This window comes from Ranitomeya imitator, chromosome 1 (assembly GCF_032444005.1).
Source record: "Ranitomeya imitator isolate aRanImi1 chromosome 1, aRanImi1.pri, whole genome shotgun sequence".
Classification (NCBI taxonomy): domain Eukaryota; kingdom Metazoa; phylum Chordata; class Amphibia; order Anura; family Dendrobatidae; genus Ranitomeya; species Ranitomeya imitator.
The window spans coordinates 895,239,235-895,261,609 of NC_091282.1; the positions used below are offsets into that span (position 1 = coordinate 895,239,235).

General features: G+C 43.9%; 2 protein-coding genes across 5 annotated transcripts in view; one reads left to right on the forward strand and one right to left on the reverse strand.

Moving 5' to 3' along the window:
* The window catches only part of MRPS18C (mitochondrial ribosomal protein S18C), a 57,186-nt gene extending 41,780 nt beyond the window's left edge, over window positions 1-15,406 (forward strand). Inside the window, exons 4-6 of the mRNA XM_069743259.1 lie at window positions 662-719; window positions 15,175-15,234; window positions 15,308-15,406. Coding sequence (XP_069599360.1) covers window positions 662-719; window positions 15,175-15,234; window positions 15,308-15,372 — 183 coding nt within the window. The 3' untranslated portion in view covers window positions 15,373-15,406. The remainder of the gene's footprint in view (window positions 1-661; window positions 720-15,174; window positions 15,235-15,307) is intronic.
* An 83-nt stretch (window positions 15,407-15,489) lies between these two features.
* ABRAXAS1 (abraxas 1, BRCA1 A complex subunit) overlaps window positions 15,490-22,375 on the reverse strand; it is a 58,250-nt gene continuing 51,364 nt past the window's right edge. For 2 of the 4 annotated variants that reach the window (XM_069743257.1, XM_069743255.1), the window contains 2 exons: window positions 20,179-20,290; window positions 15,811-16,350 (listed from right to left, as the gene is read on the reverse strand). In XM_069743257.1, the coding sequence (XP_069599358.1) occupies window positions 15,953-16,350; window positions 20,179-20,290 (510 nt within the window). In that variant the 3' untranslated portion in view covers window positions 15,811-15,952. Of the gene's footprint in view, window positions 16,351-20,172; window positions 20,291-22,375 lie in introns of all 4 variants that reach the window. The other 2 variants (XM_069743256.1, XM_069743254.1) reach the window with 2 other exon arrangements.

Genomic DNA, 22,375 nt, shown 5'->3' on the forward strand with positions numbered 1-22,375 from the left:
CTTAAGGGGTTAATTGCAGCAACAGCATATAGGGCAAATATCTCTATGGAGCATCTTATAGGCCATATTCAACGTTTGTGCAGCGTTATATGGGGCAAATATCTCTATGGAGCATCTTATGGGGCCCTTATTAACCTTTATGCAGTATTGTATGGGGCAAATGTGTCTATGGAGCATCTTATGGGGCCCTTATTAACCTTTATGCAGTATTGTATGGGGCAAATGTGTCTATGGAGCATCTTATGGGGCCCTTATTAACCTTTATGCAGTATTGTATGGGGCAAATGTGTCTATGGAGCATCTTATGGGGCCATTATTAACCTTTGTGCAGCATCTTATGGGGCCCATCATGAACTGTATGGAGCATTATATGGGGCTCCTGATTCCTGATGGATATTCAAAAACACTTAACCTACTGATGTCTCAATTAATTTTACTTTTATTGGTATCTATATTTTTGTTTTTGAATTTTACCGGTAGCTGCTGCATTTTCCACCCTAGGCTTCTACTCGAGTCATTTAAGTTTTCCCAGTTTTTTGTGGCAAAATTAGGGGGGTCGGGTTATACTCGAGTATATACAGTGTATTTTACTAATTTAGCTTTTTTAAAAATTGGGCAAAAATAACCTTGTGGATTACTCTTCTTCTTGTATCGTCCATAGCTCCTGTCTCAGTTTGTTTCACCTCACACTGGTCGCATTTATGGAAGGCATATAACAGGTAACTCTCAGCAGGACATTTTTATATCAACTGTCTCTGAAATGTTATGAACTGTGATTTTGTTAAGCACTTTGGGCAATGTATTAAATATTATACCCAGTTTCCATAATTGTGAATTCATTGGGGATAGATTTCTAATAAGTCTGAGTGGCATCAAAATTATTTTTTACCCCTTAGTGACCGAGCCAAATTTTTGAAATCTGACCAATGTCAATTTGTGTGGTAATAACTCTGGAACGCTTCCACAAATCCCAGTGATTTTGAGAGTTTTTTTTCGTGGCACATTATATTTTATAATGGTAAATTTAGGTCGATCTGTTTTGTTTTTATTCTTACAAATATCAAGTCTGACAAATGTAAAATACATTTTCAAACTTTGAATGATTATCCCTTTATAGTCATGCCACATAAAAATATTAATAACCTTTCCCTCATGTTTGATTTACATGAGCATTATTTGTAAAATGTTCTTTTATTTTGTTAGCATTTTAGGAGGTTTAAAAATGTAGCAGTAATTTTTTCATTTTTTTTCAAGGAAATTTACTAAATTATTTTTTAGGGACTTATCCAGGTTTGAAGTGACTTTAGGCGTCCTATATATTGTCAACCCCCATCAAAAGTGATACCATTTAAAAAAACGCACCCCTCGAGATTTTGAAAACTGCCATCAGGTAGTTTATTAACCCTTCAGGTGATTTTCAAGAATTAATGCAAAGTGACATGACAGGAATGGAGTGTGTTTTTTTTACCACGTAAATGTTGCTAACTTCTGAACAGGAGGTCGTGTTATCCAACAGACTCTAAGGCCGCTATTTGGCCGTGAATTGCTATGACAAACATCAGGACCGCACAATCATAATCTCAAGTGCCGATGAGGTTAAAGAGGAAGCCCCCGCACTCTGTTAACCATTTATATGATGTTGTCACTATTGACAGCAGCATCTAAGGCCTCTTGCACATTACCGTTTTTTGCTGTCCATCGCAGTGCGTCGTTCTGTGCAAAAAACTCATCCTGCAAAGTTGCCCGCAGGATGCGTTTTTTGCACATAGACTTGTATTACCAACGCATCCCGACGTATGGACACACGTTTGGCGGACCGTTGTAGCGAAAAAGCGTTCAAGGGAACGTTTTTTCGTACGTCGGGTCCTGCGTTTCCTACCGCGCATGCGCTGCCGGCTTTCCGTCCCCTCCTCCCAGGGACTTTAGAATGGGCAGCGGATGCGTTGAAAAACTGCATCCGCTACCCACGTTGTGGCGAATTTTCACAACGTCCGTCGGGCCGACGCTTAGCGATGGCCGCGTACCGACGGAAATGTGAAAGAAGCCTAAGGGGTTAAATAGATATGGACAGTGCCAACACTGATCACAGCTAATGCAGCAAGTCGTCAGCTATAGTATACAGCCGACAGTTGCTGGATTGTCACCTGTATGGGGATACTATTCTCTTACCTCAGGTCAGTAAAAAAAACGTATTGGCTGTCATTAAGGCTACTTTCACACTAGCGTTTTTTTAAATCCGTCACAATGCGTCGTTTTGCAGAAAAAACGCATCCTGCAAAAGTGCTTGCAGGATGCGTTTTTTCCCCATAGACTTCTATTGACGACGCATTTGCGACGGATTGGCACATTTCGCATCCGTCTTGCAACGGATGCGTCGTGCTTTGGCGGACCGTCGGGAGAAAAAAACCCTACATGTAACGTTTTTTTCTCCTGACGGACCGCTTTTTTCGACCGCGCATGCGCGGCCGGAACTCCGCCCCCACCTCCCCGCACCTTACAATGGGGCAGCGGATGCGCCGGAAAAATGCATCCACTGCCTCTATTGTGCAATGCAGCAAACGCTAGCGTCGGAATCTCTCCCCGACGCATTTCGACGGGGAGATTCCGACGCTAGTGTGAAAGGAGCCTAAGGGGTCAATATCTGGATGTCCTCTTAAATGTTTCCTACACTGCTGCCCTTACTGTAGGTGTTGAACATCTAATCAATGGAAATTAAAGAGTGTGTCAGAGCTGTGGTGTTCTGCTCTGGCACATTTTTTACAGCTAGAGCTGGTAATAGCCGATTGGTGGGGGGTGCCAAACCCATATTGAGGGCAGGGATTGATCATCAATATCATAACAAAGGAAAAACCTCTTTGAAAGGTTTGTCCAGGTTTGGAATGCAGATCTCTAAATACTCACAGCGCCATTGCATGTTATCTGTATTCTCCAGTGCTGGCAGTTAGAGCAAGCAGTCATGTAGTATGCAATTTGCATATATCCAGCCACATTTCGACCAGATGTGCACGGCCTTATTTAATACAAGTGAATTGAGCAAGAACAAGTGCATCTAGTTGGCTCATGCTTGCCTGCACCGAAGAATCCTGAAAGCATGCAACAAGGATTCAGAAATCTGTAATCACATAGTGACTGCAGACTTTCATCTCAAACGGTGACAACCCCTTTAAGGAAAATTAATGTCATCAAGGGAAGTTTTCACACTTGAGGCGCCCCTGTGAGGATATAAAGCATCTACTCTCTGAATGATGTGCAGATGAGCTGACGCTCTGGTGTACTTCAGATTTAAAGGGTCATCTGTAAAGAGAAACCTCTTTGAAAAATTACATATTATGTTGTGGATGCAGTATAACTGCAAATATGTTCTACTGGGAAAAAAGTTGCAAATATTTCCTCTTTTCGGAGTAATTTAGTGGGCATTATATCTATAAGTTTCAGTCACTGTAATGCCCCAAGCCTTAGAAATACCACAATCTCAATATAGAGTAAGGCTGCATCAACACATTCCTGGCACAGTTATTTATTTTGTTTTTTTGGTTGAGAGTGGCTTTGGGGTGTACCATAGTCCGTACGTGAAATTATATATACAGTGGCATGTAATAGTTTGGGCACCTTTGAAGATTGTGTGCTCAGATAACCAAGGTTTCAGACCTTAATTAGCCCGTTAGGGTTATAGCTTGTTTACTATCATCGTTAGTAAAGGCCAGGTGATGCAAACTTCCCAGCTTTATAAAAACAAGGCTTCCTCTAACCGTGTGCCAAAAACTGCAGTCATGGGTTCTTCTAAGCAGCTGCCTAGGACTCTAACAATGGTGTCAAGCTGCCTTTTACTCAGTTCGAAATGTAATTAAGAAATGGCAGTTGACAAGAACAGTGGAGGTAAAGATAAGGTCTGGAAGACTAGAACGTAGCTAAGGCCGGTTTCACACGTCAGTGGCTCCGGTACGTGAGGTGACAGTTTCCTCACATATCGGAGCCACTGACACACGTAGACGCATTAAAATCAATGCATCTGTGCAGATGTCATTGATTTTTTGCGGACCGTGTCTCCGTGTGCCAAACACGGAGACATGTCAGTGTTCGTGGGAGCGCACGTATTACACGGACCCATTAAAATAAATGGGTCCGTGTAAAACACGTACCGCACACGGACGTTGTCCGTGTGCCGTGCAAGAGACAGCGCTCCAGTAAGCGCTGTCTCCCCCCCCCCCCCCCCACATGGTGCTGAAACCGCGATTCATATCTTCTGTGCAGCAGCGTTTGCTGCAGAGAAGATATGAATAATCCATTTTTTGTATTTTTTCGTGTATAAAATAAAGCTCCATGTCCCCAACCCCCTCCCACCCCCTGTGCGCCCCCCCCCCCGCTGTTCTGAAAATACTCACCCGGCTCCCTCGTTGGCTGTCGCTGCTTACTCTCCTGGCCGCACCTTCTACTGTATACGATCACGTGGGGCCGCCGATTAGTCATGAATATGCGGCTCCACCTCCCTTAGGGGTGGAGCCGCATATTCATTACTGTAAATGAGCAGCCCCACGTGACCGCTCATACAGCAGAAGGTGCGGCCAGGACAGGAAGCAGCGACAGCCAACGAGGGAGCTGGGTATTTTCAGAACAGCGGGGGGGGGGGAGCTTTATTTTATACACGAAAAACCACAAAAAAAATGGATTATTCACATCTTCTCTGCAGTAAACGCTGCTGCACAGAAGATATGAATCGCGGTTTCAGCACGATGCAGGGGACAGCTCTAAACTTTAGCGCTGTCTCCTGCACGCTCCGTGTGGTACCCAGTGGGCACACGGGCGGCACACGTGTGCCACACTGATGTGCCACAGAAACGCAAGGGCACACGGACACGGATAATTCCGGTACCGATTTTTTTTTCCGGTACCGGAATTATCTGGACGTGTGGGACTGCCCTCAGGCATATAGAATAAGCCGTGTCTATATCCTCAGGATCAAAATAGAATTAGCTGTGGAGGATATCCACTATATAAAACACAACCTTTAATCAATGTAATTAAAATACTCGGATCCTAACAAACACATACACAGACGCAAAACAACGTGCTCAGGTGAATCAGTGCTCAAGATAAAAAATTGGAATGGTCTTACCAATTAGACGGACATATAGAAGAAATCCCTCAAGTTCTATAAGGGAAGTGGTTCCAAAAATAATCATCAGGCCAAAGGGTAGGGAAATAATATGTCACCACTGTCTTCCCTGTAAACCCTTCAAAGAGCTCCTGTCCTGACAAGGACAGGCCCCAAGTAGGTCCTGCTATGGACACCCACCAACCAGATAATGACTAAAATGTCTGTTCTCCCAACGCGTTTCAACTCCGATGAAGGAGAATCATCAGGGGAGTTGTATAAAGTGCAAGTAGCGACCAATGGGTCTCTTTAGTAGTCCAGAAAAAATTCAGTCAAATGAAATCCATACAGGTCCGTATGAGTCCGTGCAGATATGGGTCCCGCAGTGGCAAGGAGTCCCAACACAAAGTCCACAGATATCAACTGTGTCCGCAACTTAGAGTAGGTCCCTGTATACTGACCAAAATACCCTCCTTATATAACCCCATGCTTGTCAGCTGTATAGAATAATCCCCCAATTAAGGGGCTGGCGCTACATACCAGGTCCTAAGCTGCGTCCATTGTATCGCCGGGCGGTGGAATAGCTCCGGCCGCTGAGACGCTCGTTACCGGAAGTTACGACGCCATATTGACAGTGTCACTTCCACCCACCATCTTGTCGGAGCCCAGCGCTCCCTCTGATCCGAGGAAAAACCTCCGTATCCTATCCATACAGTTAATATTGTTACCGGCGATGACCCTAGATACCGGATATGGATGTACTAATGCCTGGATACCGCCGTGGACGCATAGATATCGTGTCATTTCAGTCCGCGCCCCACGTCCACAGGAAAAAGATAGGATTATGCGCCATTTTGTGTGTGTCTTATATATAGGTGGCAAGAACCTGTGGTATGCAGCATAAAGGTGCCATTATATGTGCGCCAATATAACCCATCATTAGAATATCCCCAGAACGTCACTTTGTCTATCATATTTCCCAGATTCCGCGCGCCCATAAATCTCACTGGATGCCAATGTGGATATATGCTTTCCACCCACAATTGAACCGAGTCTGATCCAGGTAGAAATGGGGCATTTGCGCAATTTCTAAGTATATACTAGATAATGAGGACATCCTGTGTATGGAGTTCAGATACAGCAGCGCCATTTATATTAATAACAGCCATTTATAATAAAGGCCCCCTTATGTACACCCCAAAAGAATGGAAAACGGGGAGGGGGGAGAGGAAAGAAAAAATACCCTCTGCAATTATAACTTCCAGATATAGCCCGGGTGTGTGTATCTATAAACCCGCTGCGCACAAAATATATGGGCAGACTAGTCAGTCATTATCAACCTTATGGTGGTCATAGGTACAGAGAGACATACAGACAGGGAGGGGTCAATATGAAGGGCACACTAAGTGGCATAAAAGTTGGGTCCTAAGAGAAAAGACCATTTCGGGGCTTAAATGGGAAGAAAATCCCTGCTGGGATCCCCATTACGTATGGCCACTGAACGTCATAATAGGAACAGTAGCTCCATTACTATATAATAAATTTCAAATGTGACTTATTTTGTTTTCTTTGGCTGTTCCCTCAACTTCAGGCCCATAACCAAGTTTGGAATACAAGAATGGGACAAATACCTGGATAAGGCCCTATTGGATATATGAAAACCCCCCCAAAAGACAGCATAACCATTATATATAGTCTGACAGCCCATATGCCAATGGGAAGGTATAATGTGAGGTGACACAAAAATTGGAAATGGTATACAGAGGGTGGGGGGGATTGAAATAGATGTAAGGGGATTGTATTATAGGAAACATCCAAAATTGATCTGATCATTCAGGCCTCTAGGGTGGGTGGCAGGTATCCAGCGTGAATATCCAGCTGGCTTCTCTCTGGAGCAACAGCCTGTCAAGGTCACCACCTCTAGTTGGCATATCGATTCTGTCAATCCCCATAAATCGTATGGCTCTGACGTCTACCCCCATACATACTGTTGACGTGTTTCGCAATTGGGGTGTCCCTTTGGTTTCGTATGTCGCCGAAATGCTCCCCCACCCTCCTCCTCAACTCTCTTATTGTCTTCCCGACATACGTAATGCCACATTGGCATAAGGCTCTATATATGACTCCTGTGCTCCTACAATTCACAAATTTCTTTAATTTGAAGGTCTCTTGTGTATTCTCGTTGAAAAATTCTTTTCCCGTGCATATTGATTCACACGCTATACACCCACCACACTTAAAACATCCCGCTGGTCTCTGTGGGAGTCAAGTTGTTTCCTTGGGTGCACTAAAGTGACTGTGTACAAGTCTATCGCCTAATGTCCTGGCCCTGCGGTATGTAATAACTGGTTCTGTCCCCAAGGTGTCCCTCAGATCATCCATCGTTAGGATGTCCCAGTGTTTTCGTATGATATTTTTGACAGATGATGCGCCATTATCATATGTACAAATTATTCTCGTCACCTTCGAGGGTTCAGTCTCTTCCCTTCGAGGTGTTAAGAGGCTCTCCCTTTGTTTGTTAGCGTGTCGAAATGCCTCTCGCACAATCCGATCCGGGTACCCTCTAGCCAAAAATCTCTGTCTTAAATCATCGGCCATAATTTTATAGTCCCTCTGATTAGAACAATTGTGTCGTAGTCGTAAATACTGGCCTTTTGGAATGCCTTTCTTAAGAGAATAGGGATGATTACTGTCCCATCTTAGTAACCAGTTAGTTGCGGTGGGTTTTCTATATATAGTACTCTACAAACGCTCCCCATCCTGTGATTTGGAGATCAATACATCCAGGAAAGGTAATTTGGACTCTTGTATGTCAAAAGTAAATTTGAGACCCACATCATTGCTATTAAGAGACTCAATGAATTGGCTGAACTCATCTCTGGTCCCTCTCCATATTACAAAAATATCGTCAATATACCTGACACATAGATCTATATGGGCCAGGTATTTAGTATGCAACTCCGAAAAGGCAATGCAATCCTCCCACCAGCCCAGGAACAAGTTTGCGTAGGTGGGCGCACAGCGATTCCCCATAGCGGTGCCCCTGAGCTGGTGGAAGGTCTTGCCATCAAATGTAAAGTAGTTGTTAGTGAGTACATACTCCAGAAGGGTCAAGATGAGCTTGTTATGGGCATTGAACTGGCAACCCCTAGTACTAAGAAAATGTCGTACCCCCCAATCCCATGTTCGTGCGGGATTGAGGAGTACAGGGCCTCCACATCAGTGCTAGCAAGCAGTGTGCCAGGTTCCAGGGAAATGCCCTCCAATTTGCGGAGCAGGTCCATTGTGTCCCTGATATAAGACGGGAGCGACACCACAAATGGTCTGAGCACATCATCCAAATAGATGCCGATGTTTTGTCCGATACTCCCTATACCGGACACGATGGGCCTGCCCCTCAGAGGGTCCAAGCCCTTATGGACCTTCGGCAGGGCATAAAACGTGGCTCACACAGAGACCAGCGGGATGTTTTAAGTGTGGTGGGTGTATAGCGTGTGAATCAATATGCACGGGAAAGGAATTTTTCAACGAGAATACACAAGAGACCTTCAAATTAAAGAAATTTGTGAATTGTAGGAGCACAGGAGTCATATATAGAGCCTTATGCCAATGTGGCATTACGTATGTCGGGAAGACAATAAGAGAGTTGAGGAGGAGGGTGGGGGAGCATTTCGGCGACATACGAAACCAAAGGGACACCCCAATTGCGAAACACGTCAACAGTATGTATGGGGGTAGACGTCAGAGCCATACGATTTATGGGGATTGACAGAATCGATATGCCAACTAGAGGTGGTGACCTTGACAGGCTGTTGCTCCAGAGAGAAGCCAGCTGGATATTCACGCTGGATACCTGCCACCCTAGAGGCCTGAATGATCAGATCAATTTCGGATGTTTCCTATAATACAATCCCCTTACATCTATTTCTTCCCCCCCCCCCCCCCACCACCCTCCTCTCTGTATACCATTTCCAATTTTTGTGTCACCTCACATTATACCTTCCCATTGGGATATGGGCTGTCAGACTATATATAATGGTTATGCTGTCTTTTGGGTTTTTTTTCATATATCCAATAGGGCCTTATCCAGGTATTTGTCCCATTCTTGTATTCCAAACTTGGTTATGGGCCTGAAGTTGAGGGAACAGCCAAAGAAAACAAAATAAGTCACATTTGAAATTTATTATATAGTAATGGAGCTACTGTTCCTTTCTATTATGACGTTCAGTGGCCATACGTAATGGGGATCCCAGCAGGGATTTTCTTCCCATTTAAGCCCTGAAATGGTCTTTTCTCTTAGGACCTACCTTTTATGCCACTTAGTGTGCCCTTCATATTGACCCCTCCCTGTCTGTATGTCTCTCTGTACCTATGACCACCATAAGGTTGATAATGACTGACTAGTCTGCCCATAGATTTTGTGCGCAGCGGGTTTATAGATACACACACCCGGGCTATATCTGGAAGTTATAATCGCAGAGGGTATTTTTTCTTTCCTCTCCCCCCTCCCCGTTTTCCATTCTTTTGGGGTGTACATAAGGGGGCCTTTATTATAAATGGCTGTTATTAATATAAATGGCGCTGCTGTATCTGAACTCCATACACAGGATGTCCTCATTATCTAGTATATACTTAGAAATTGCGCAAATGCCCCATTTCTACCTGGATCAGACTCTGTTCAATTGTGGGTGGAAAGCATATATCCATATTGGCATCCAGTGAGATTTATGGGCGCGCGGAATCTGGGAAATATGATAGACAAAATGACGTTCTGGGGATATTCTAATGATGGGTTATATTGGCGCACATATAATGGCACCTTTATGCTGCATACCACAGGTTCTTGCCACCTATATATAAGACACACACAAAATGGCGCATAATCCTATCTTTTTCCTGTGGACGTGGGGCGCGGACTGAAATGACACGATATCTATGCATCCACGGCGGTATCCAGGCATTAGTACATCCGGTATCTAGGGTCATCGCCGGTAACAATATTAACTGTATGGATAGGATACGGAGGTTTTTCCTCGGATCAGAGGGAGCGCTGGGCTCCGACAAGATGGTGGGTGGAAGTGACACTATGTCAATATGGCGTCGTAACTTCCGGTAACGAGCGTCTCAGCGGCCGGAGCTATTCCACCGCCCGGCGATACAATGGACGCAGCCTAGGACCTGGTATTTTTCACCTATACACAGAGCAAGGCTTAAATTAGTGGCACTTCCCACATCAAAGTATAAACCAATCCGGAAAATTGGGAACACAAGCCAATAAAATTTCAAAACTTTATTGTAAACAAAATTTAAAAGTAGATCACAGAAATTTAAATATAAAAATAGGAGATACAGCTGCACAATACAACCGCTTTCCTAGGTAGCACACCCCTATTAATATCCTGACTGTCTTACAAAGTTCCCGCCCATTTGGCTAAACACCACATAAGTATAATTTACTTCAAAACATAATTGGATTCATAAAGCAGGTACAAAGAGCACTTCAGATGTGGTGCTGACAGCATACTAGAGTTACTTGCTGAATAATACCAAAACAAACAATATATAGGCTGACACTGGTCATTTACTAGTCATAGCTAAGCACAGTAATGTAACACATCTCCTATCTATTCATAGCGTGGCAGTCACTGGTGTACATCTGACCGCATGCAATGCCTATTGTGAACAAAATCAGGGCAAGAAAATTGCCGGCAAGAATCCCCCAGGAAGAAGCAACACGCGAAACGCGCGTCGGGGACCCACACCGCCTCACTAGGTCGTATACCCCTCTATACCTTTCATATAGATTGATCTCATGTGGTCGCTAGTATCGCTGTATTGGAGATGTCTGCTCCGGCTCTGCTGACTGCATGCTATGCCTGTGTCTAACATATAACGGTTATACTGTGGCACATGCCCTGATTTTGTTCACAATAGGCATTGCATGCGGTCAGATGTACACCAGTGACTGCCACGCTATGAATAGATAGGAGATGTGTTACATTACTGTGCTTAGCTATGACTAGTAAATGACCAGTGTCAGCCTATATATTGTTTGTTTTGGTATTATTCAGCAAGTAACTCTAGTATGCTGTCAGCACCACATCTGAAGTGCTCTTTGTACCTGCTTTATGAATCCAATTATGTTTTGAAGTAAATTATACTTATGTGGTGTTTAGCCAAATGGGCGGGAACTTTGTAAGACAGTCAGGATATTAATAGGGGTGTGCTACCTAGGAAAGCGGTTGTATTGTGCAGCTATATCTCCTATTTTTATATTTAAATTTCTGTGATCTACTTTTAAATTTTGTTTACAATAAAGTTTTGAAATTTTATTGGCTTGTGTTCCCAATTTTCCGGATTGGTTTATACTAGGACCTGGTATGTAGCGCCAGCCCCTTAACCCCTTCATGACCAGGGGATTTTTCATTTTTCCGTGTTCGTTTTTCACTCCCCTCCTTCCCAGAGCCATAACTTTTTTATTTTTCTGTCAATTTGGCCATGTGAGGGCTTATTTTTTGCGGGACGAGTTGTACTTTTGAACAACATCATTGGTTTTAGCATGTCGTGTACTAGAAAACGGGGAAAAAATTCCAAGTGCGGTGAAATTGCAAAAAAAGTGCAATCCCACACTTGTTTTTTGTTTGGCTTTTTTGCTAGGTTCACTAAATGCTAAAACTGGCCTGCCATTATGATTCTCCAGGTCAGTACGAGTTCATAGACCCCTAACATGACTAGGTCATTTTTTATCTAAGTGGTGAAAAAAAATTCCAAACTTTGCTAAAAAAAAAAACATTGCGCCATTTTCCGATACTCGTAGCGTCTCCATTTTTCGTGATCTGGGGTCGGTTGAGGGCTTATTTTTTGCGTGCCGAGATGACGTTTTTAATGATAGCATTTCGGTGCAGATACGTTCTTTTGATCGCCCGTTATTGCATTTTAATGCAATGTCGCGACGACCAAAAAAACGTAATTCTGGCGTTTCGAATTTTTTTCCCGCTACGCTGTTTAGCGATCAGGTTAATACTTTTTTTTAATTGATAGATCGGGCGATTCTGAGCGCGGCGATACCAAATATGCGTAGATTTGATATTTTTTTTATTGATTTATTTTGATTGGGGCGAAAGGGGGGTGATTTAAACTTTTATGTTTTTTTTATTTTTTTCACATTTTTTTAAACTTTTTTTTTTAACTTTTGCCATGCTTCAATAGCCTCCATGGGAGGCTAGAAACAGGCACAGCACGATCGGCTCTGCTACATAGCAGCGATCTGCTGATCGCTGGTATGTAGCAGAAATGGAGGTGTGCTGTGAGCGCCGACCACAGGGTGGCGCTCACAGCCACCGGTCATCAGTAACCATGGAGGTCTCTAGGACCTCTATGGTTACCATTCACAAGCATCGCCGACCCCCGATCATGTGACGGAGGTCGGCGATGACGTCATTTCCGGCCGCCCGGCCGTAAGCGGTAGTTAAATGCCGCTGTCTTTGACAGCGGCATTTAACTAGTTAATAGGTGCGGTCAGATCGCGATTCTGCCCGCGCCTATTACGGGCACATGTCAGCTGTTCAAAACAGCTGACATGTCCTGGCTTTGATGCGGGCTCACCGCGGAGCCCTGCATCAAAGCAGGGGAGCCGGCATCGGACGGTATAGTACGTCCGATGCCGGTAAGGGGTTAATTGGGGGATTATTCTATACAGCTGACAAGCGTGGGGTTATATAAGGAGGGTATTTTGGTCAGTATACAGGGACCTACTCTAAGTTGCGGACACAGTTGATATCTGTGGACTTTGTGTTGGGACTCCTTGCCACTGCGGGACCCATATCTGCACGGACTCATACGGACCTGTATGGATTTCATTTGACTGAATTTTTTCTGGACTACTAAAGAGACCCATTGGTCGCTACTTGCACTTTATACAACTCCCCTGATGATTCTCCTTCATCGGAGTTGAAACGCGTTGGGAGAAAAGACATTTTAGTCATTATCTGGTTGGTGGGTGTCCATAGCAGGACCTACTTGGGGCCTGTCCTTGTCAGGACAGGAGCTCTTTGAAGGGTTTACAGGGAAGACAGTGGTGACATATTATTTCCCTACCCTTTGGCCAGATGATTATTTTTGGAACCACTTCCCTTATAGAACTTGAGGGATTTCTTCTATATGTCCGTCTAATTGGTAAGACCATTCCAATTTTTTATCTTGAGCACTGATTCACCTGAGCACGTTGTTTTGCATCTGTGTATGTGTTTGTTAGGATCCGAGTATTTTAATTACATTGATTAAAGGTTATGTTTTATATAGTGGATATCCTCCACAGCTAATTCTACTCTAAGGTCTGGAAGACCAAGCAAAAGTTCACGGAGAGCTGCTCGTAGGATTCCTAGAAAGGCAAATCAGAACCCCTGCTTGATTGCAAAAGACCTTCAGAAAGATATAGCAGACTCTGTATTTGTGGTACATTGTTCTACTGTTCAGAAACACCTGCACAAATATGGCCTTCATGGAAAAGAAATCAGAAGAAAAACGCTCTTACATCCTCATCATAATGTTAGTATCAGTAGTATGCAAAAGAACATCTAAACACGCCTGATGCATTTTGGAAACAAGTCCTGGCGAGTTTAAAATAGAACTTTTTATCCAGATTGATCAAAGATATATGTGGAGAAAAAAGGGCACAGAATTTCAGGAAAAGAACATCTCGCCAATCATTAAGCATGGCGGTGGATTAATCATAATTTGGGGTTGTGTTGCAGCCAATGGCACAGGAACATATCACGGGTAGAGGTAAGAATAGATTCAATGAAATTTCAACAAATCCCTGATGCAAACATAATACTATCTGTAAAAAAGCCAAAGCTGGAAATAGAATGGCTTCTACAAATCTACTATATAATTGTCTAAGGGTCACTTCCGTCTTTCTGTCACAGATATTCATTGGTCACGGCCTGTCTGTCATGGAATCCAAGTCGCTGATTGGTCTTGGCAAAACGCCCAGGACCATTGCCACGACCAATCAGCGACGGCCACAGTCCGGCAGCAATATGGCTGCTCTTTCCTCCCCGCAGTCAGTGCCCGCTCCATACTCCCCGCCAGTCATCCAGTCAGCCCTCACACAGGGTTAATGCCAGCGTTACTGGAGCGCGGTGTAACGCATTTCGGTTACGCAGCTATTAACCCTGTGTGACCAACTTTTTAGTATTGATGCTGCGTATGCAGCATCAATAGTAAAACGATCTGTTAAAAATGATAATTAAAAAAAAAAAGGTTATTCTCACCCTCCGACGTGCGTGCTGTCCTCGGCAGTGCAAGTGGCAGGTTCCGGTTCCAAAGATGGTATGCGAGAAGGACCTTACATGATGTCACAGTCATGTGACCGTGACGTCATCACAGGTCCTGCGCTCATACCAAGGCTGGGACCGGAAGCTGCTGCATGCACCGCACCACAGGACTACAAGGGGCCTTCGGAGGGTGAGTATATGTTTATTTTTTAACCTGTTACATACGTGACTGGGCAGTATACTACGTTTCTGCTGTAAACGATGTCACTGTGCAATATACTACGTGTCTGTGCTATATACTACGTGACTGGGCAGTATACTACTAATAATGATCCTAAACACACGTCAAAATTCACAATAGACTACCTCAAAAGGCGCAAGCTGAAAGTTGTACAATGGTCATCACAGTCTACTGATGGGATCATCACAGAAAATCTGGGGCTAGACCTCAAAATAGCAGTGCATGCAAGATGACCCTGGAATTTCACAGAACTGGAACCATTTTCCAAGGAAGAATTGAAAGACTCTTGGCTGGCTACAAAAAGCGTTTACAAGTTGTGATACTTTCAAAAAGGGGGTGCTAATAGGTACTAACTATGCAGGATGCCCAAACTTTTTTGCATCGGTCCATTTTCCTTTTTGTAATTTTTAAAATGTAAAAGATGAAAATGGATATGTGTCATCTTTAATTTTAGCCTTTTTTGAGACCATTTAATCTTCAAATTACTTAACTGTTCACAATAGCAGTAATTTTGACCAGGGGTGCATGCCACTTTAACATTTGAATTGTTGCTTCTATTACAGGGTTGTGTGGTCTGAAACAAAGGGCAGTAGCAAAAGCCATTAAAAAGGCGATTATTATGGGTAAGTTGTGGTTTGCTCCTTTTTCTTCCCTTCATGATTTTGTACATAATAATGCATGAAATTTGTCTTCTAGGGTTTATGCCTGGCACATACAAAGACCCTGCCTACCTCAAAGACCCAAAGATTTGTGATGTTTAATAAGTGTTTTGTTAATAAAAGATTGTTATGGAAATATCTGACTTTATTGACCACGGTAACCTAAACCCAACTTACTACTAATATTAGCAAAGGAGTTTATCAGTAAAGACACCAAAGTTAGAAAATAAATTTATTGGTTTTAAGTAGTAATCAGCACAAGTGCTCATTACTAGAGTTTGCCTAGGGTGCTTGGGTATGCACAGAGTATCACGGGTGCTCAAGTGATAGGTTAAAGTCCCTCTGGCCATATGTTTTTCGGCTGCTAGACAGCCCTAAAACATACGGGACTCGAACATGTAACTTTGCGCACCCGCCATACTCTGTGCATACCCAATCACCCTAGGCAAGCTCTAGCAACAAGCACTTGCGCTGATTACTTGTTTTAAGTTATCCACCCTTGCAATAAACTCATGATGGAGACAAGTACAAAATTGAAAATATTATCTACTCCAGTATATTTGTGATATAAAAACACATTCTTTCACTCCTGCAACTAAAAAAACATATTCTTCTAAAGCAAAGTTTTCTGTAAGAAGAGATGAGCTCACAGCTCGGGTCCTGCCATTCCTATTTGAAACTACTAAAATGTGGGGGATTTTGAACCCGTCCAGTCTATTGTCAGCTGCTCAGATTCATCTGTTTCTGTGCCACTATTGAACAGTATTCGGTCATCGGTGCTGTTCTTCTGTTGTGTGGTTCTTCTTGTCATCGTTCTTAGTAAACAAGCTTTCCTTTTTTGAGGTGGTCTTTTTCGGTTGCCAGTTCTCTGCATAGAAACTTTAGAGAGGTCTCCAGGTTGAATTAACAAGGTAAGATTTTTTAGGTCAGAGCAGTTATGGTTGGTGGCACAGATGTGTGGTATAGTCTCCCCATTCACAGTGAGGGAGGAGGACTGTAGAACAGCAAATTTAGGGAAAAACTTGCGCAAAGCTTGACAAAGGAACACATTTTCTTCGGGGCTTGCCAGTTCTTTTTTGCCTACAATATAAAAGGTGGAATATTAAACCTACTGTAAGAACAAATGCTAAACAAAACAGGCTTTTTTTTCTCCTTCCTTCTGAACAAGATTATAAAGCATTTTAAAGTTTATTAGTGGGAATGTTATGATCCGTGCCCTCCGATCAGCTGTTAGAAGAGATTGTAGAGTTTGGGCAGTACAGCAGCTTCTTTAGTTGAACCAGGTTATGCCAATAACCAGATCCTCCATTGATATACAATTTAACCCCCTTAAAGAGGTAGTATCTTATAATTCAATGGCATATAGCAGGGATATGTTATACTTTTATGACTTAACGTCTGGGACTCCTATGGATTACAAGAGCCCACAACACTAATTTGGTGCTGTAACCCTTTTTTAAAATGTGTCCCCTACTGGGACAACCCCTGAGAAATCAATTTAGAGTCCCACAGAAAATAAAAACCATGTTTACTCTGCTTCCGCTGTTAGTTACTGTGGTTCTTGGTGGGTCACGTGATCCTAGACAACAGACACGGACTCATCAATATTCCATTTGAGTGGACACCCGCTCTGATGAAACAGTGGAGACTGCAGCCGATCAGCAGACTATGGTCTTGATCAGACAGCGGTTTTTTGTTTGTTTGTTTTTTAAACCGTGTTCAAAATGGACAGCGAAGAATCAATGTAAGTTATTGGGTTACTTCAGATGAATGTTTCACACAGATCAAGAAATCAGTGTTTATTTAAAAAAAAACAATGTGCTTGTTTTTCCCATTTCCATTTATTCCACTTTTCCCCTGATGGTTGTGCAGAGAAAAAAAAAAACCTGACAACTTAATATATATACTTGAGTATAAGCCGAGATTTTCAGCCCATTTTTTAGGCTGAATGTGCCCCTCTCTGATTATACTCGAGGCATTGTCCCACGGGGTCGGCGGGGGAGGGGGAGCGGCAGCTGTCAAATCAGTCACCTGCTCCCAGCGCGGTCTCTGGTGCCGGCAGCTCTTTCTGTGTTTAGCAGTCACATGGTACCGCTCATTAAAGTAATGAATATGGATGCGACTCCACTCCCATAGAGGAGCCGCATATTCATTACTGTAATGAGCGGTACGATGTGACTGCAGAACATAGGAATAAGTGGCCGGTGCCCGGAGACCATCTGTCATTGAGAAGCAGGGACCGCGCCGGGAGCAGGTGAGTATAACGGGGGAGAGTGAGCATTCTGATATTCACCCTTCCCCGTTCCACAGTCGGGCTCCGTCATCCTTATCCTCTGGCTGTGACGTTCAGGACAGAGGGTGCGATGACATGTTTAGTGTGCGCGCCGCCCTCTGCCTGAACAGTTTCTGCAGAGGACGTGGAAGACGGAGCAGCGCGCAGCGGGGACAGGCGAATATCGCAAGTGCCGATGCCCCCGCCTGTTCAGGATAAGAGGTGAGTATGTCTTAATTTTATTTATTTTTTATTGTAGCAGCATATGGGGCAAATGTTTCTATGGAGCATCATAAACTGTATGGAGCATTGATATGGAGCTCCCGATTCTATATGTATATTCAAAAACACAACCTACTGATCTCAATTAATTTTACTTTTATTGGTATCTATTTTTATTTTTGAAATTTACCAGTAGCTGCTGCATTTCCCACCATAGGCTTATACTCGAGTCATTAAGTTTTCCCATTTTTTTGTGGCAAAATTAGGAGTTTCGGCTTATACTCGAGTATATACGGTACATAGACTGTTTTCATGGCATCCGTTATTAACAAATCCATTGCAAAGATTACATAGGAAATGGTATTAGGCTTTTTATATAATTGTGGATGTAATAAACACTTAAAGAGAACCTGTCGCCAGGTTACACCGATAAGAGATACACCATCACCTTTCAGGGCTTATATGCAGTATTCTATAATGCTGTATATCTGCCCCCAACCCGACCTGTACGAGAAGAAAAATAACTTATTATACTCACCTGCGGGGCGGTCCGGTCAGATGGATGTTGCTGGTCTTGGTCCGGTGCCTCCCTGCTTCTTGCAATACCGCCCTCCTACTTGCTTCTTGTGGATGACGCATCTCCTCGGCACGGCGCTCCTGCGCAGGTGCACTTCTGTGCCCTGTTGAGGGCAGAGCAAAGTACTGCAGTGTGCAGGTGCCAGGAAAGGTCAAAGAGCCCCGGAGCGAGCACACTGCAGTACTTTGCTCTGCCCTCAATAGGGCAAAGAAGTACGCCTGCGCAGGAGCGCTGTGCCGAGGAGATTGTGTGGATGACGAAGGGACGTGTCATCCACACAAAGCAAGCAGGAGGACAGGGATTGTAAGAAGATGGGAGGCACCAGACCAAGACCAGCGATGCCTATCTGACTGGACTGCCCCGCAGATGAGTATAAGTTATTTTTCTTGTCTTACAGTTTGAGCTGGGGGCAGATATACAGCATTACAGAATGCTGTATATCAGCCCTGAAAGGTGATGGCCAAGTCTCTTAACAGCCAAACCTGGTGATAGGTTCACTTTAAACACCTTAAAGGTGAGAAATACTGAAAAAAATAGGCTGGGTAAATGTATGAAAAATCATCCGATGCCTACATGTCATTATCTTTAACTTTTGCGGTGTCTCTTGTACTGACACATATTGGTGGGGAGATTACCTAATAAACATCTAGAACGGTGTGCTGGGACACACTGTCTGTTGTCCTATGCAGTGATGGCTTTTTTAGATGCTTTTAAAGGGACTGTCAGACAAGAATGACTGTTCAAACCACGTACAGGCGCTCTATGAATCATGGCGGGGCCAGCCATATAAAAATACCTTCTCATCTATCTCCTCTCTTCTTTGGCTCTATGAAGCCAGAGCTGTCAATCAAAGAAGTGGGGGGTGGAGACAGAGAAAAAAAGCAGGGGAGAACGTGTATATAAATGATTGGCCCCACTGTAAAGCACAAAGTGGTGGTTCTTGGTTAGAACAGTTATTCTGTGCTGACACTCCCTTTAACTTATATCGATTTTGTCTTGTTTGGTCTGTATAATTGTATTAAAAGGGAACCTGTCAGCAAGTTTTTGCTATTAAGCAGAGAGCAAATAATAGAGAGTCTGATTCCAGCGATGTAGCACAGTAGCTTGCTGTAGTTTCAATACAATCATTGTTTTATCAGCAGGAGATAATCACGGAGGACTAAGTGTCCCATATGCCAGGCAGTCCACCTAATGTGTAACCCTGCCCCCACCGCTTATTTGCAGCTTGCTAGCAATGAACTGTTCATAGGAAGCAGCCAATCGTTGGTAAGGGCGGGAGTTATTCACAGTTCAGCATTTTGACCACAGCTACATCTAGAGCTAGGATTCTATCAAATTGCACCAAGCAGTCCAGTAATTGATACACTGCTGGAATCGGGCTCTCTGCCCTTACATCATGCAGCTCAGATTACATAGCAAAAACCTTTAATATAGAATGCCATATTTTGTATTTTGCACTGGACTTCTCGGGGATTTTTTAAGGATGCGTGAGTACTTTCTCAATTTCTGCAGTAGGTTTTATTTCACAGTGAAATCTGCATGCTTGGGTGTGCCTCTCCTACCAATCTCTGTACTTCCTGCTCTGTCTTGAAGGACGTGGCCACTGCAGCCAATCAATAACCGCATCCATAGCTAAGATATCACTAGTGTCAATGATTGGCTGTTGTGATAGTAAATAGACGGGTGGGGGACATCAAAACATAAGTGACTGGAAAGGTAAATATTACTACTTTATTTTACTCTTTCCAAAACTTATCTTTTTAGCACATTCCAAAGGAGCCAAAAAACCTACCATGATAAACTGCAAAACCATTTCCTTATAAAACCTTACCGTTACCATGTTTACAAAGTTGTTGCTTCTTTTTTGTGATTTGCATCTTGAGCTGGTTAACTTGCTGCAGTAGTTTTTCTACAAAATTTTCACTGTCTGCCACACGACTGCAAGTTTCCTGTAAATGGAAGAGGTCACATAACTACACAGTCTGTTGGGCCATGATTAACCCCTTCATGACCTTGAGGTTTTCAGTTTTTGCGCTTTTGTTTTTTTTTCCTCCCTTTATTCTGAAAACCATAACTTATTTTTCCGTCAATATAGCTGTATGGGGGATTTTTTTTTTTTGAAGGACGAATTATACTTTCGAATAAGTCCATTCATGGAAAAAAATTCCATAAGATTTGAAATTGTAAAAAAAAAAGTGCAATTCCAATTTTTATTTACCATGGTCATTATATATTGCAAAACTGACCTGCCAATATAATTCTCCAGGTTAGTACAAGTGTGCAGATGCCAAATAAGTATGTGTGTTGGCTAAAATTTTGCAATTTTCAAACATTAAGGCTGTGTGCACACGTTCCGGATTTTTTGCTCGTTTTTTCGCAACCAAAACGCTTAAACGCATACACATGCATCCCATCATTTATAATGGTTTCCGCTACTTTTTTTGCACATGTTGCGTATTTTTCCGCAAAAAAAAATGCATGCGGAAAAATACACAGCATGTTAATTAATTTTGCGGATTTCTCAAAACGTGAAAAAATCAGCTGTAACAACCCTGTTGGCATCACTGCATGGCCTTCCATTCCCCACCTGCCTGCTACATCTACTCACTCACCCAGTGCCATGCTGTGAGATCTGTCTGCTGCTGGTTCCATGCCATGTGCTTCATGGCGGCCTGCTCTGTGTACACTTCCTGGCCGTGTGCATAGGGGGCGGCGCCAGTCACTTCGGATTCTTATTGAGACTGTGTGCACCTCCCTAAGGTGCTTCTGGCCAATTGCCAAGAGGCCTCCTGTATATATGGCAGCTCCACCCTGTGCTCTGGGCCTGTGCAATGTGTTTGCTCAGTTAGTGTTTTGCTTCTGAGTTTGCCAGGTCTAGCTCTGTTACTCCCTCTCTGGAGGCTTTTCTCTGTGCATTTGCCTTTATCTTTGTCCGCCCTCCAGGAGGCAGAATATCCTGGTCCCTGTGTCTTTGTCCGTGTGTTTTGTTCCATTGCCTTGTCTGTACTTAGTCTTATCTCGGTCTCCTTGTGTGTGGCTTCCTTCCCTGCTGTGTCTTTCCTTGTGTTCTCAGTCTGCTTACACTCCGCACTCTTGCGGCTCTGCCTGCTCTGCATCTTGGTGGCTTTACCGCTGCTCCGCACCAGGGCCGGCTCCAGGATTTTGTGGGCCCCGGGCAAAAGAGTCTCAGTGGGCCCACATACCACGATTCATGATGCACAGATACGGAGGAGAAATATAGACATATTACACAGGGCCTAGCCTTCCCCCTCATCCTTCACATAGGCAGATATGCGCACACACACACACACACACACACCTACAGTACGCAGACATGCGCACACACACACACTATGCAGACATGCGCACACAATATGCAGACATGCACACAAATACAATACACAGATATACACATACAATACGCAGATATTTACATACATATATTTGAAGACAAATTCACAAAAATACATAAATATGTACAGTCAAACACACTGATATACACAGATATGCACATCATACAGGCATACACAGACATACAGACAGACACAACACACAAGCCTCACTCACCTCCCCCAGGCTTGTCACCCATCAGGCTCCTCTGGCATGTGGCTGTGGAGGGAGCGCTGCTTGATCGATGGCCGTCACTTAAACAGACATGGCCACCCACAGTGCACGCTGCAGCTGTGTCCGCTGTTAATGATGCGGTCAGGCAGACACTGTGCCTTTAACTTTGCTTGTGTGTCCGCCCGGCCGCGTCATTACTAGCAGAGACATCGCTGCAGAGTGCACTGTGCGCGGCCATGTTTATTTAAGTGACGGCTGAGCTCAAGTAGTGGCGAAGCTGCTGGAGGAGCAGCCCGGGCTCCCTGGTATCCCGGCCATGAGTGGGCCTCCCAATTTGTTCAGGGCCCCGGCATTTGCCCGGTACGCCGGGTGCTGACGCCGGCCCTGCTCCGCACTTCTGCGGTTCTGCTCCGTCTTACTCTGCTCCGCTCCCGTTGCTGCAGAAACTTCTTGCTGCAGTTCCTCTCTGC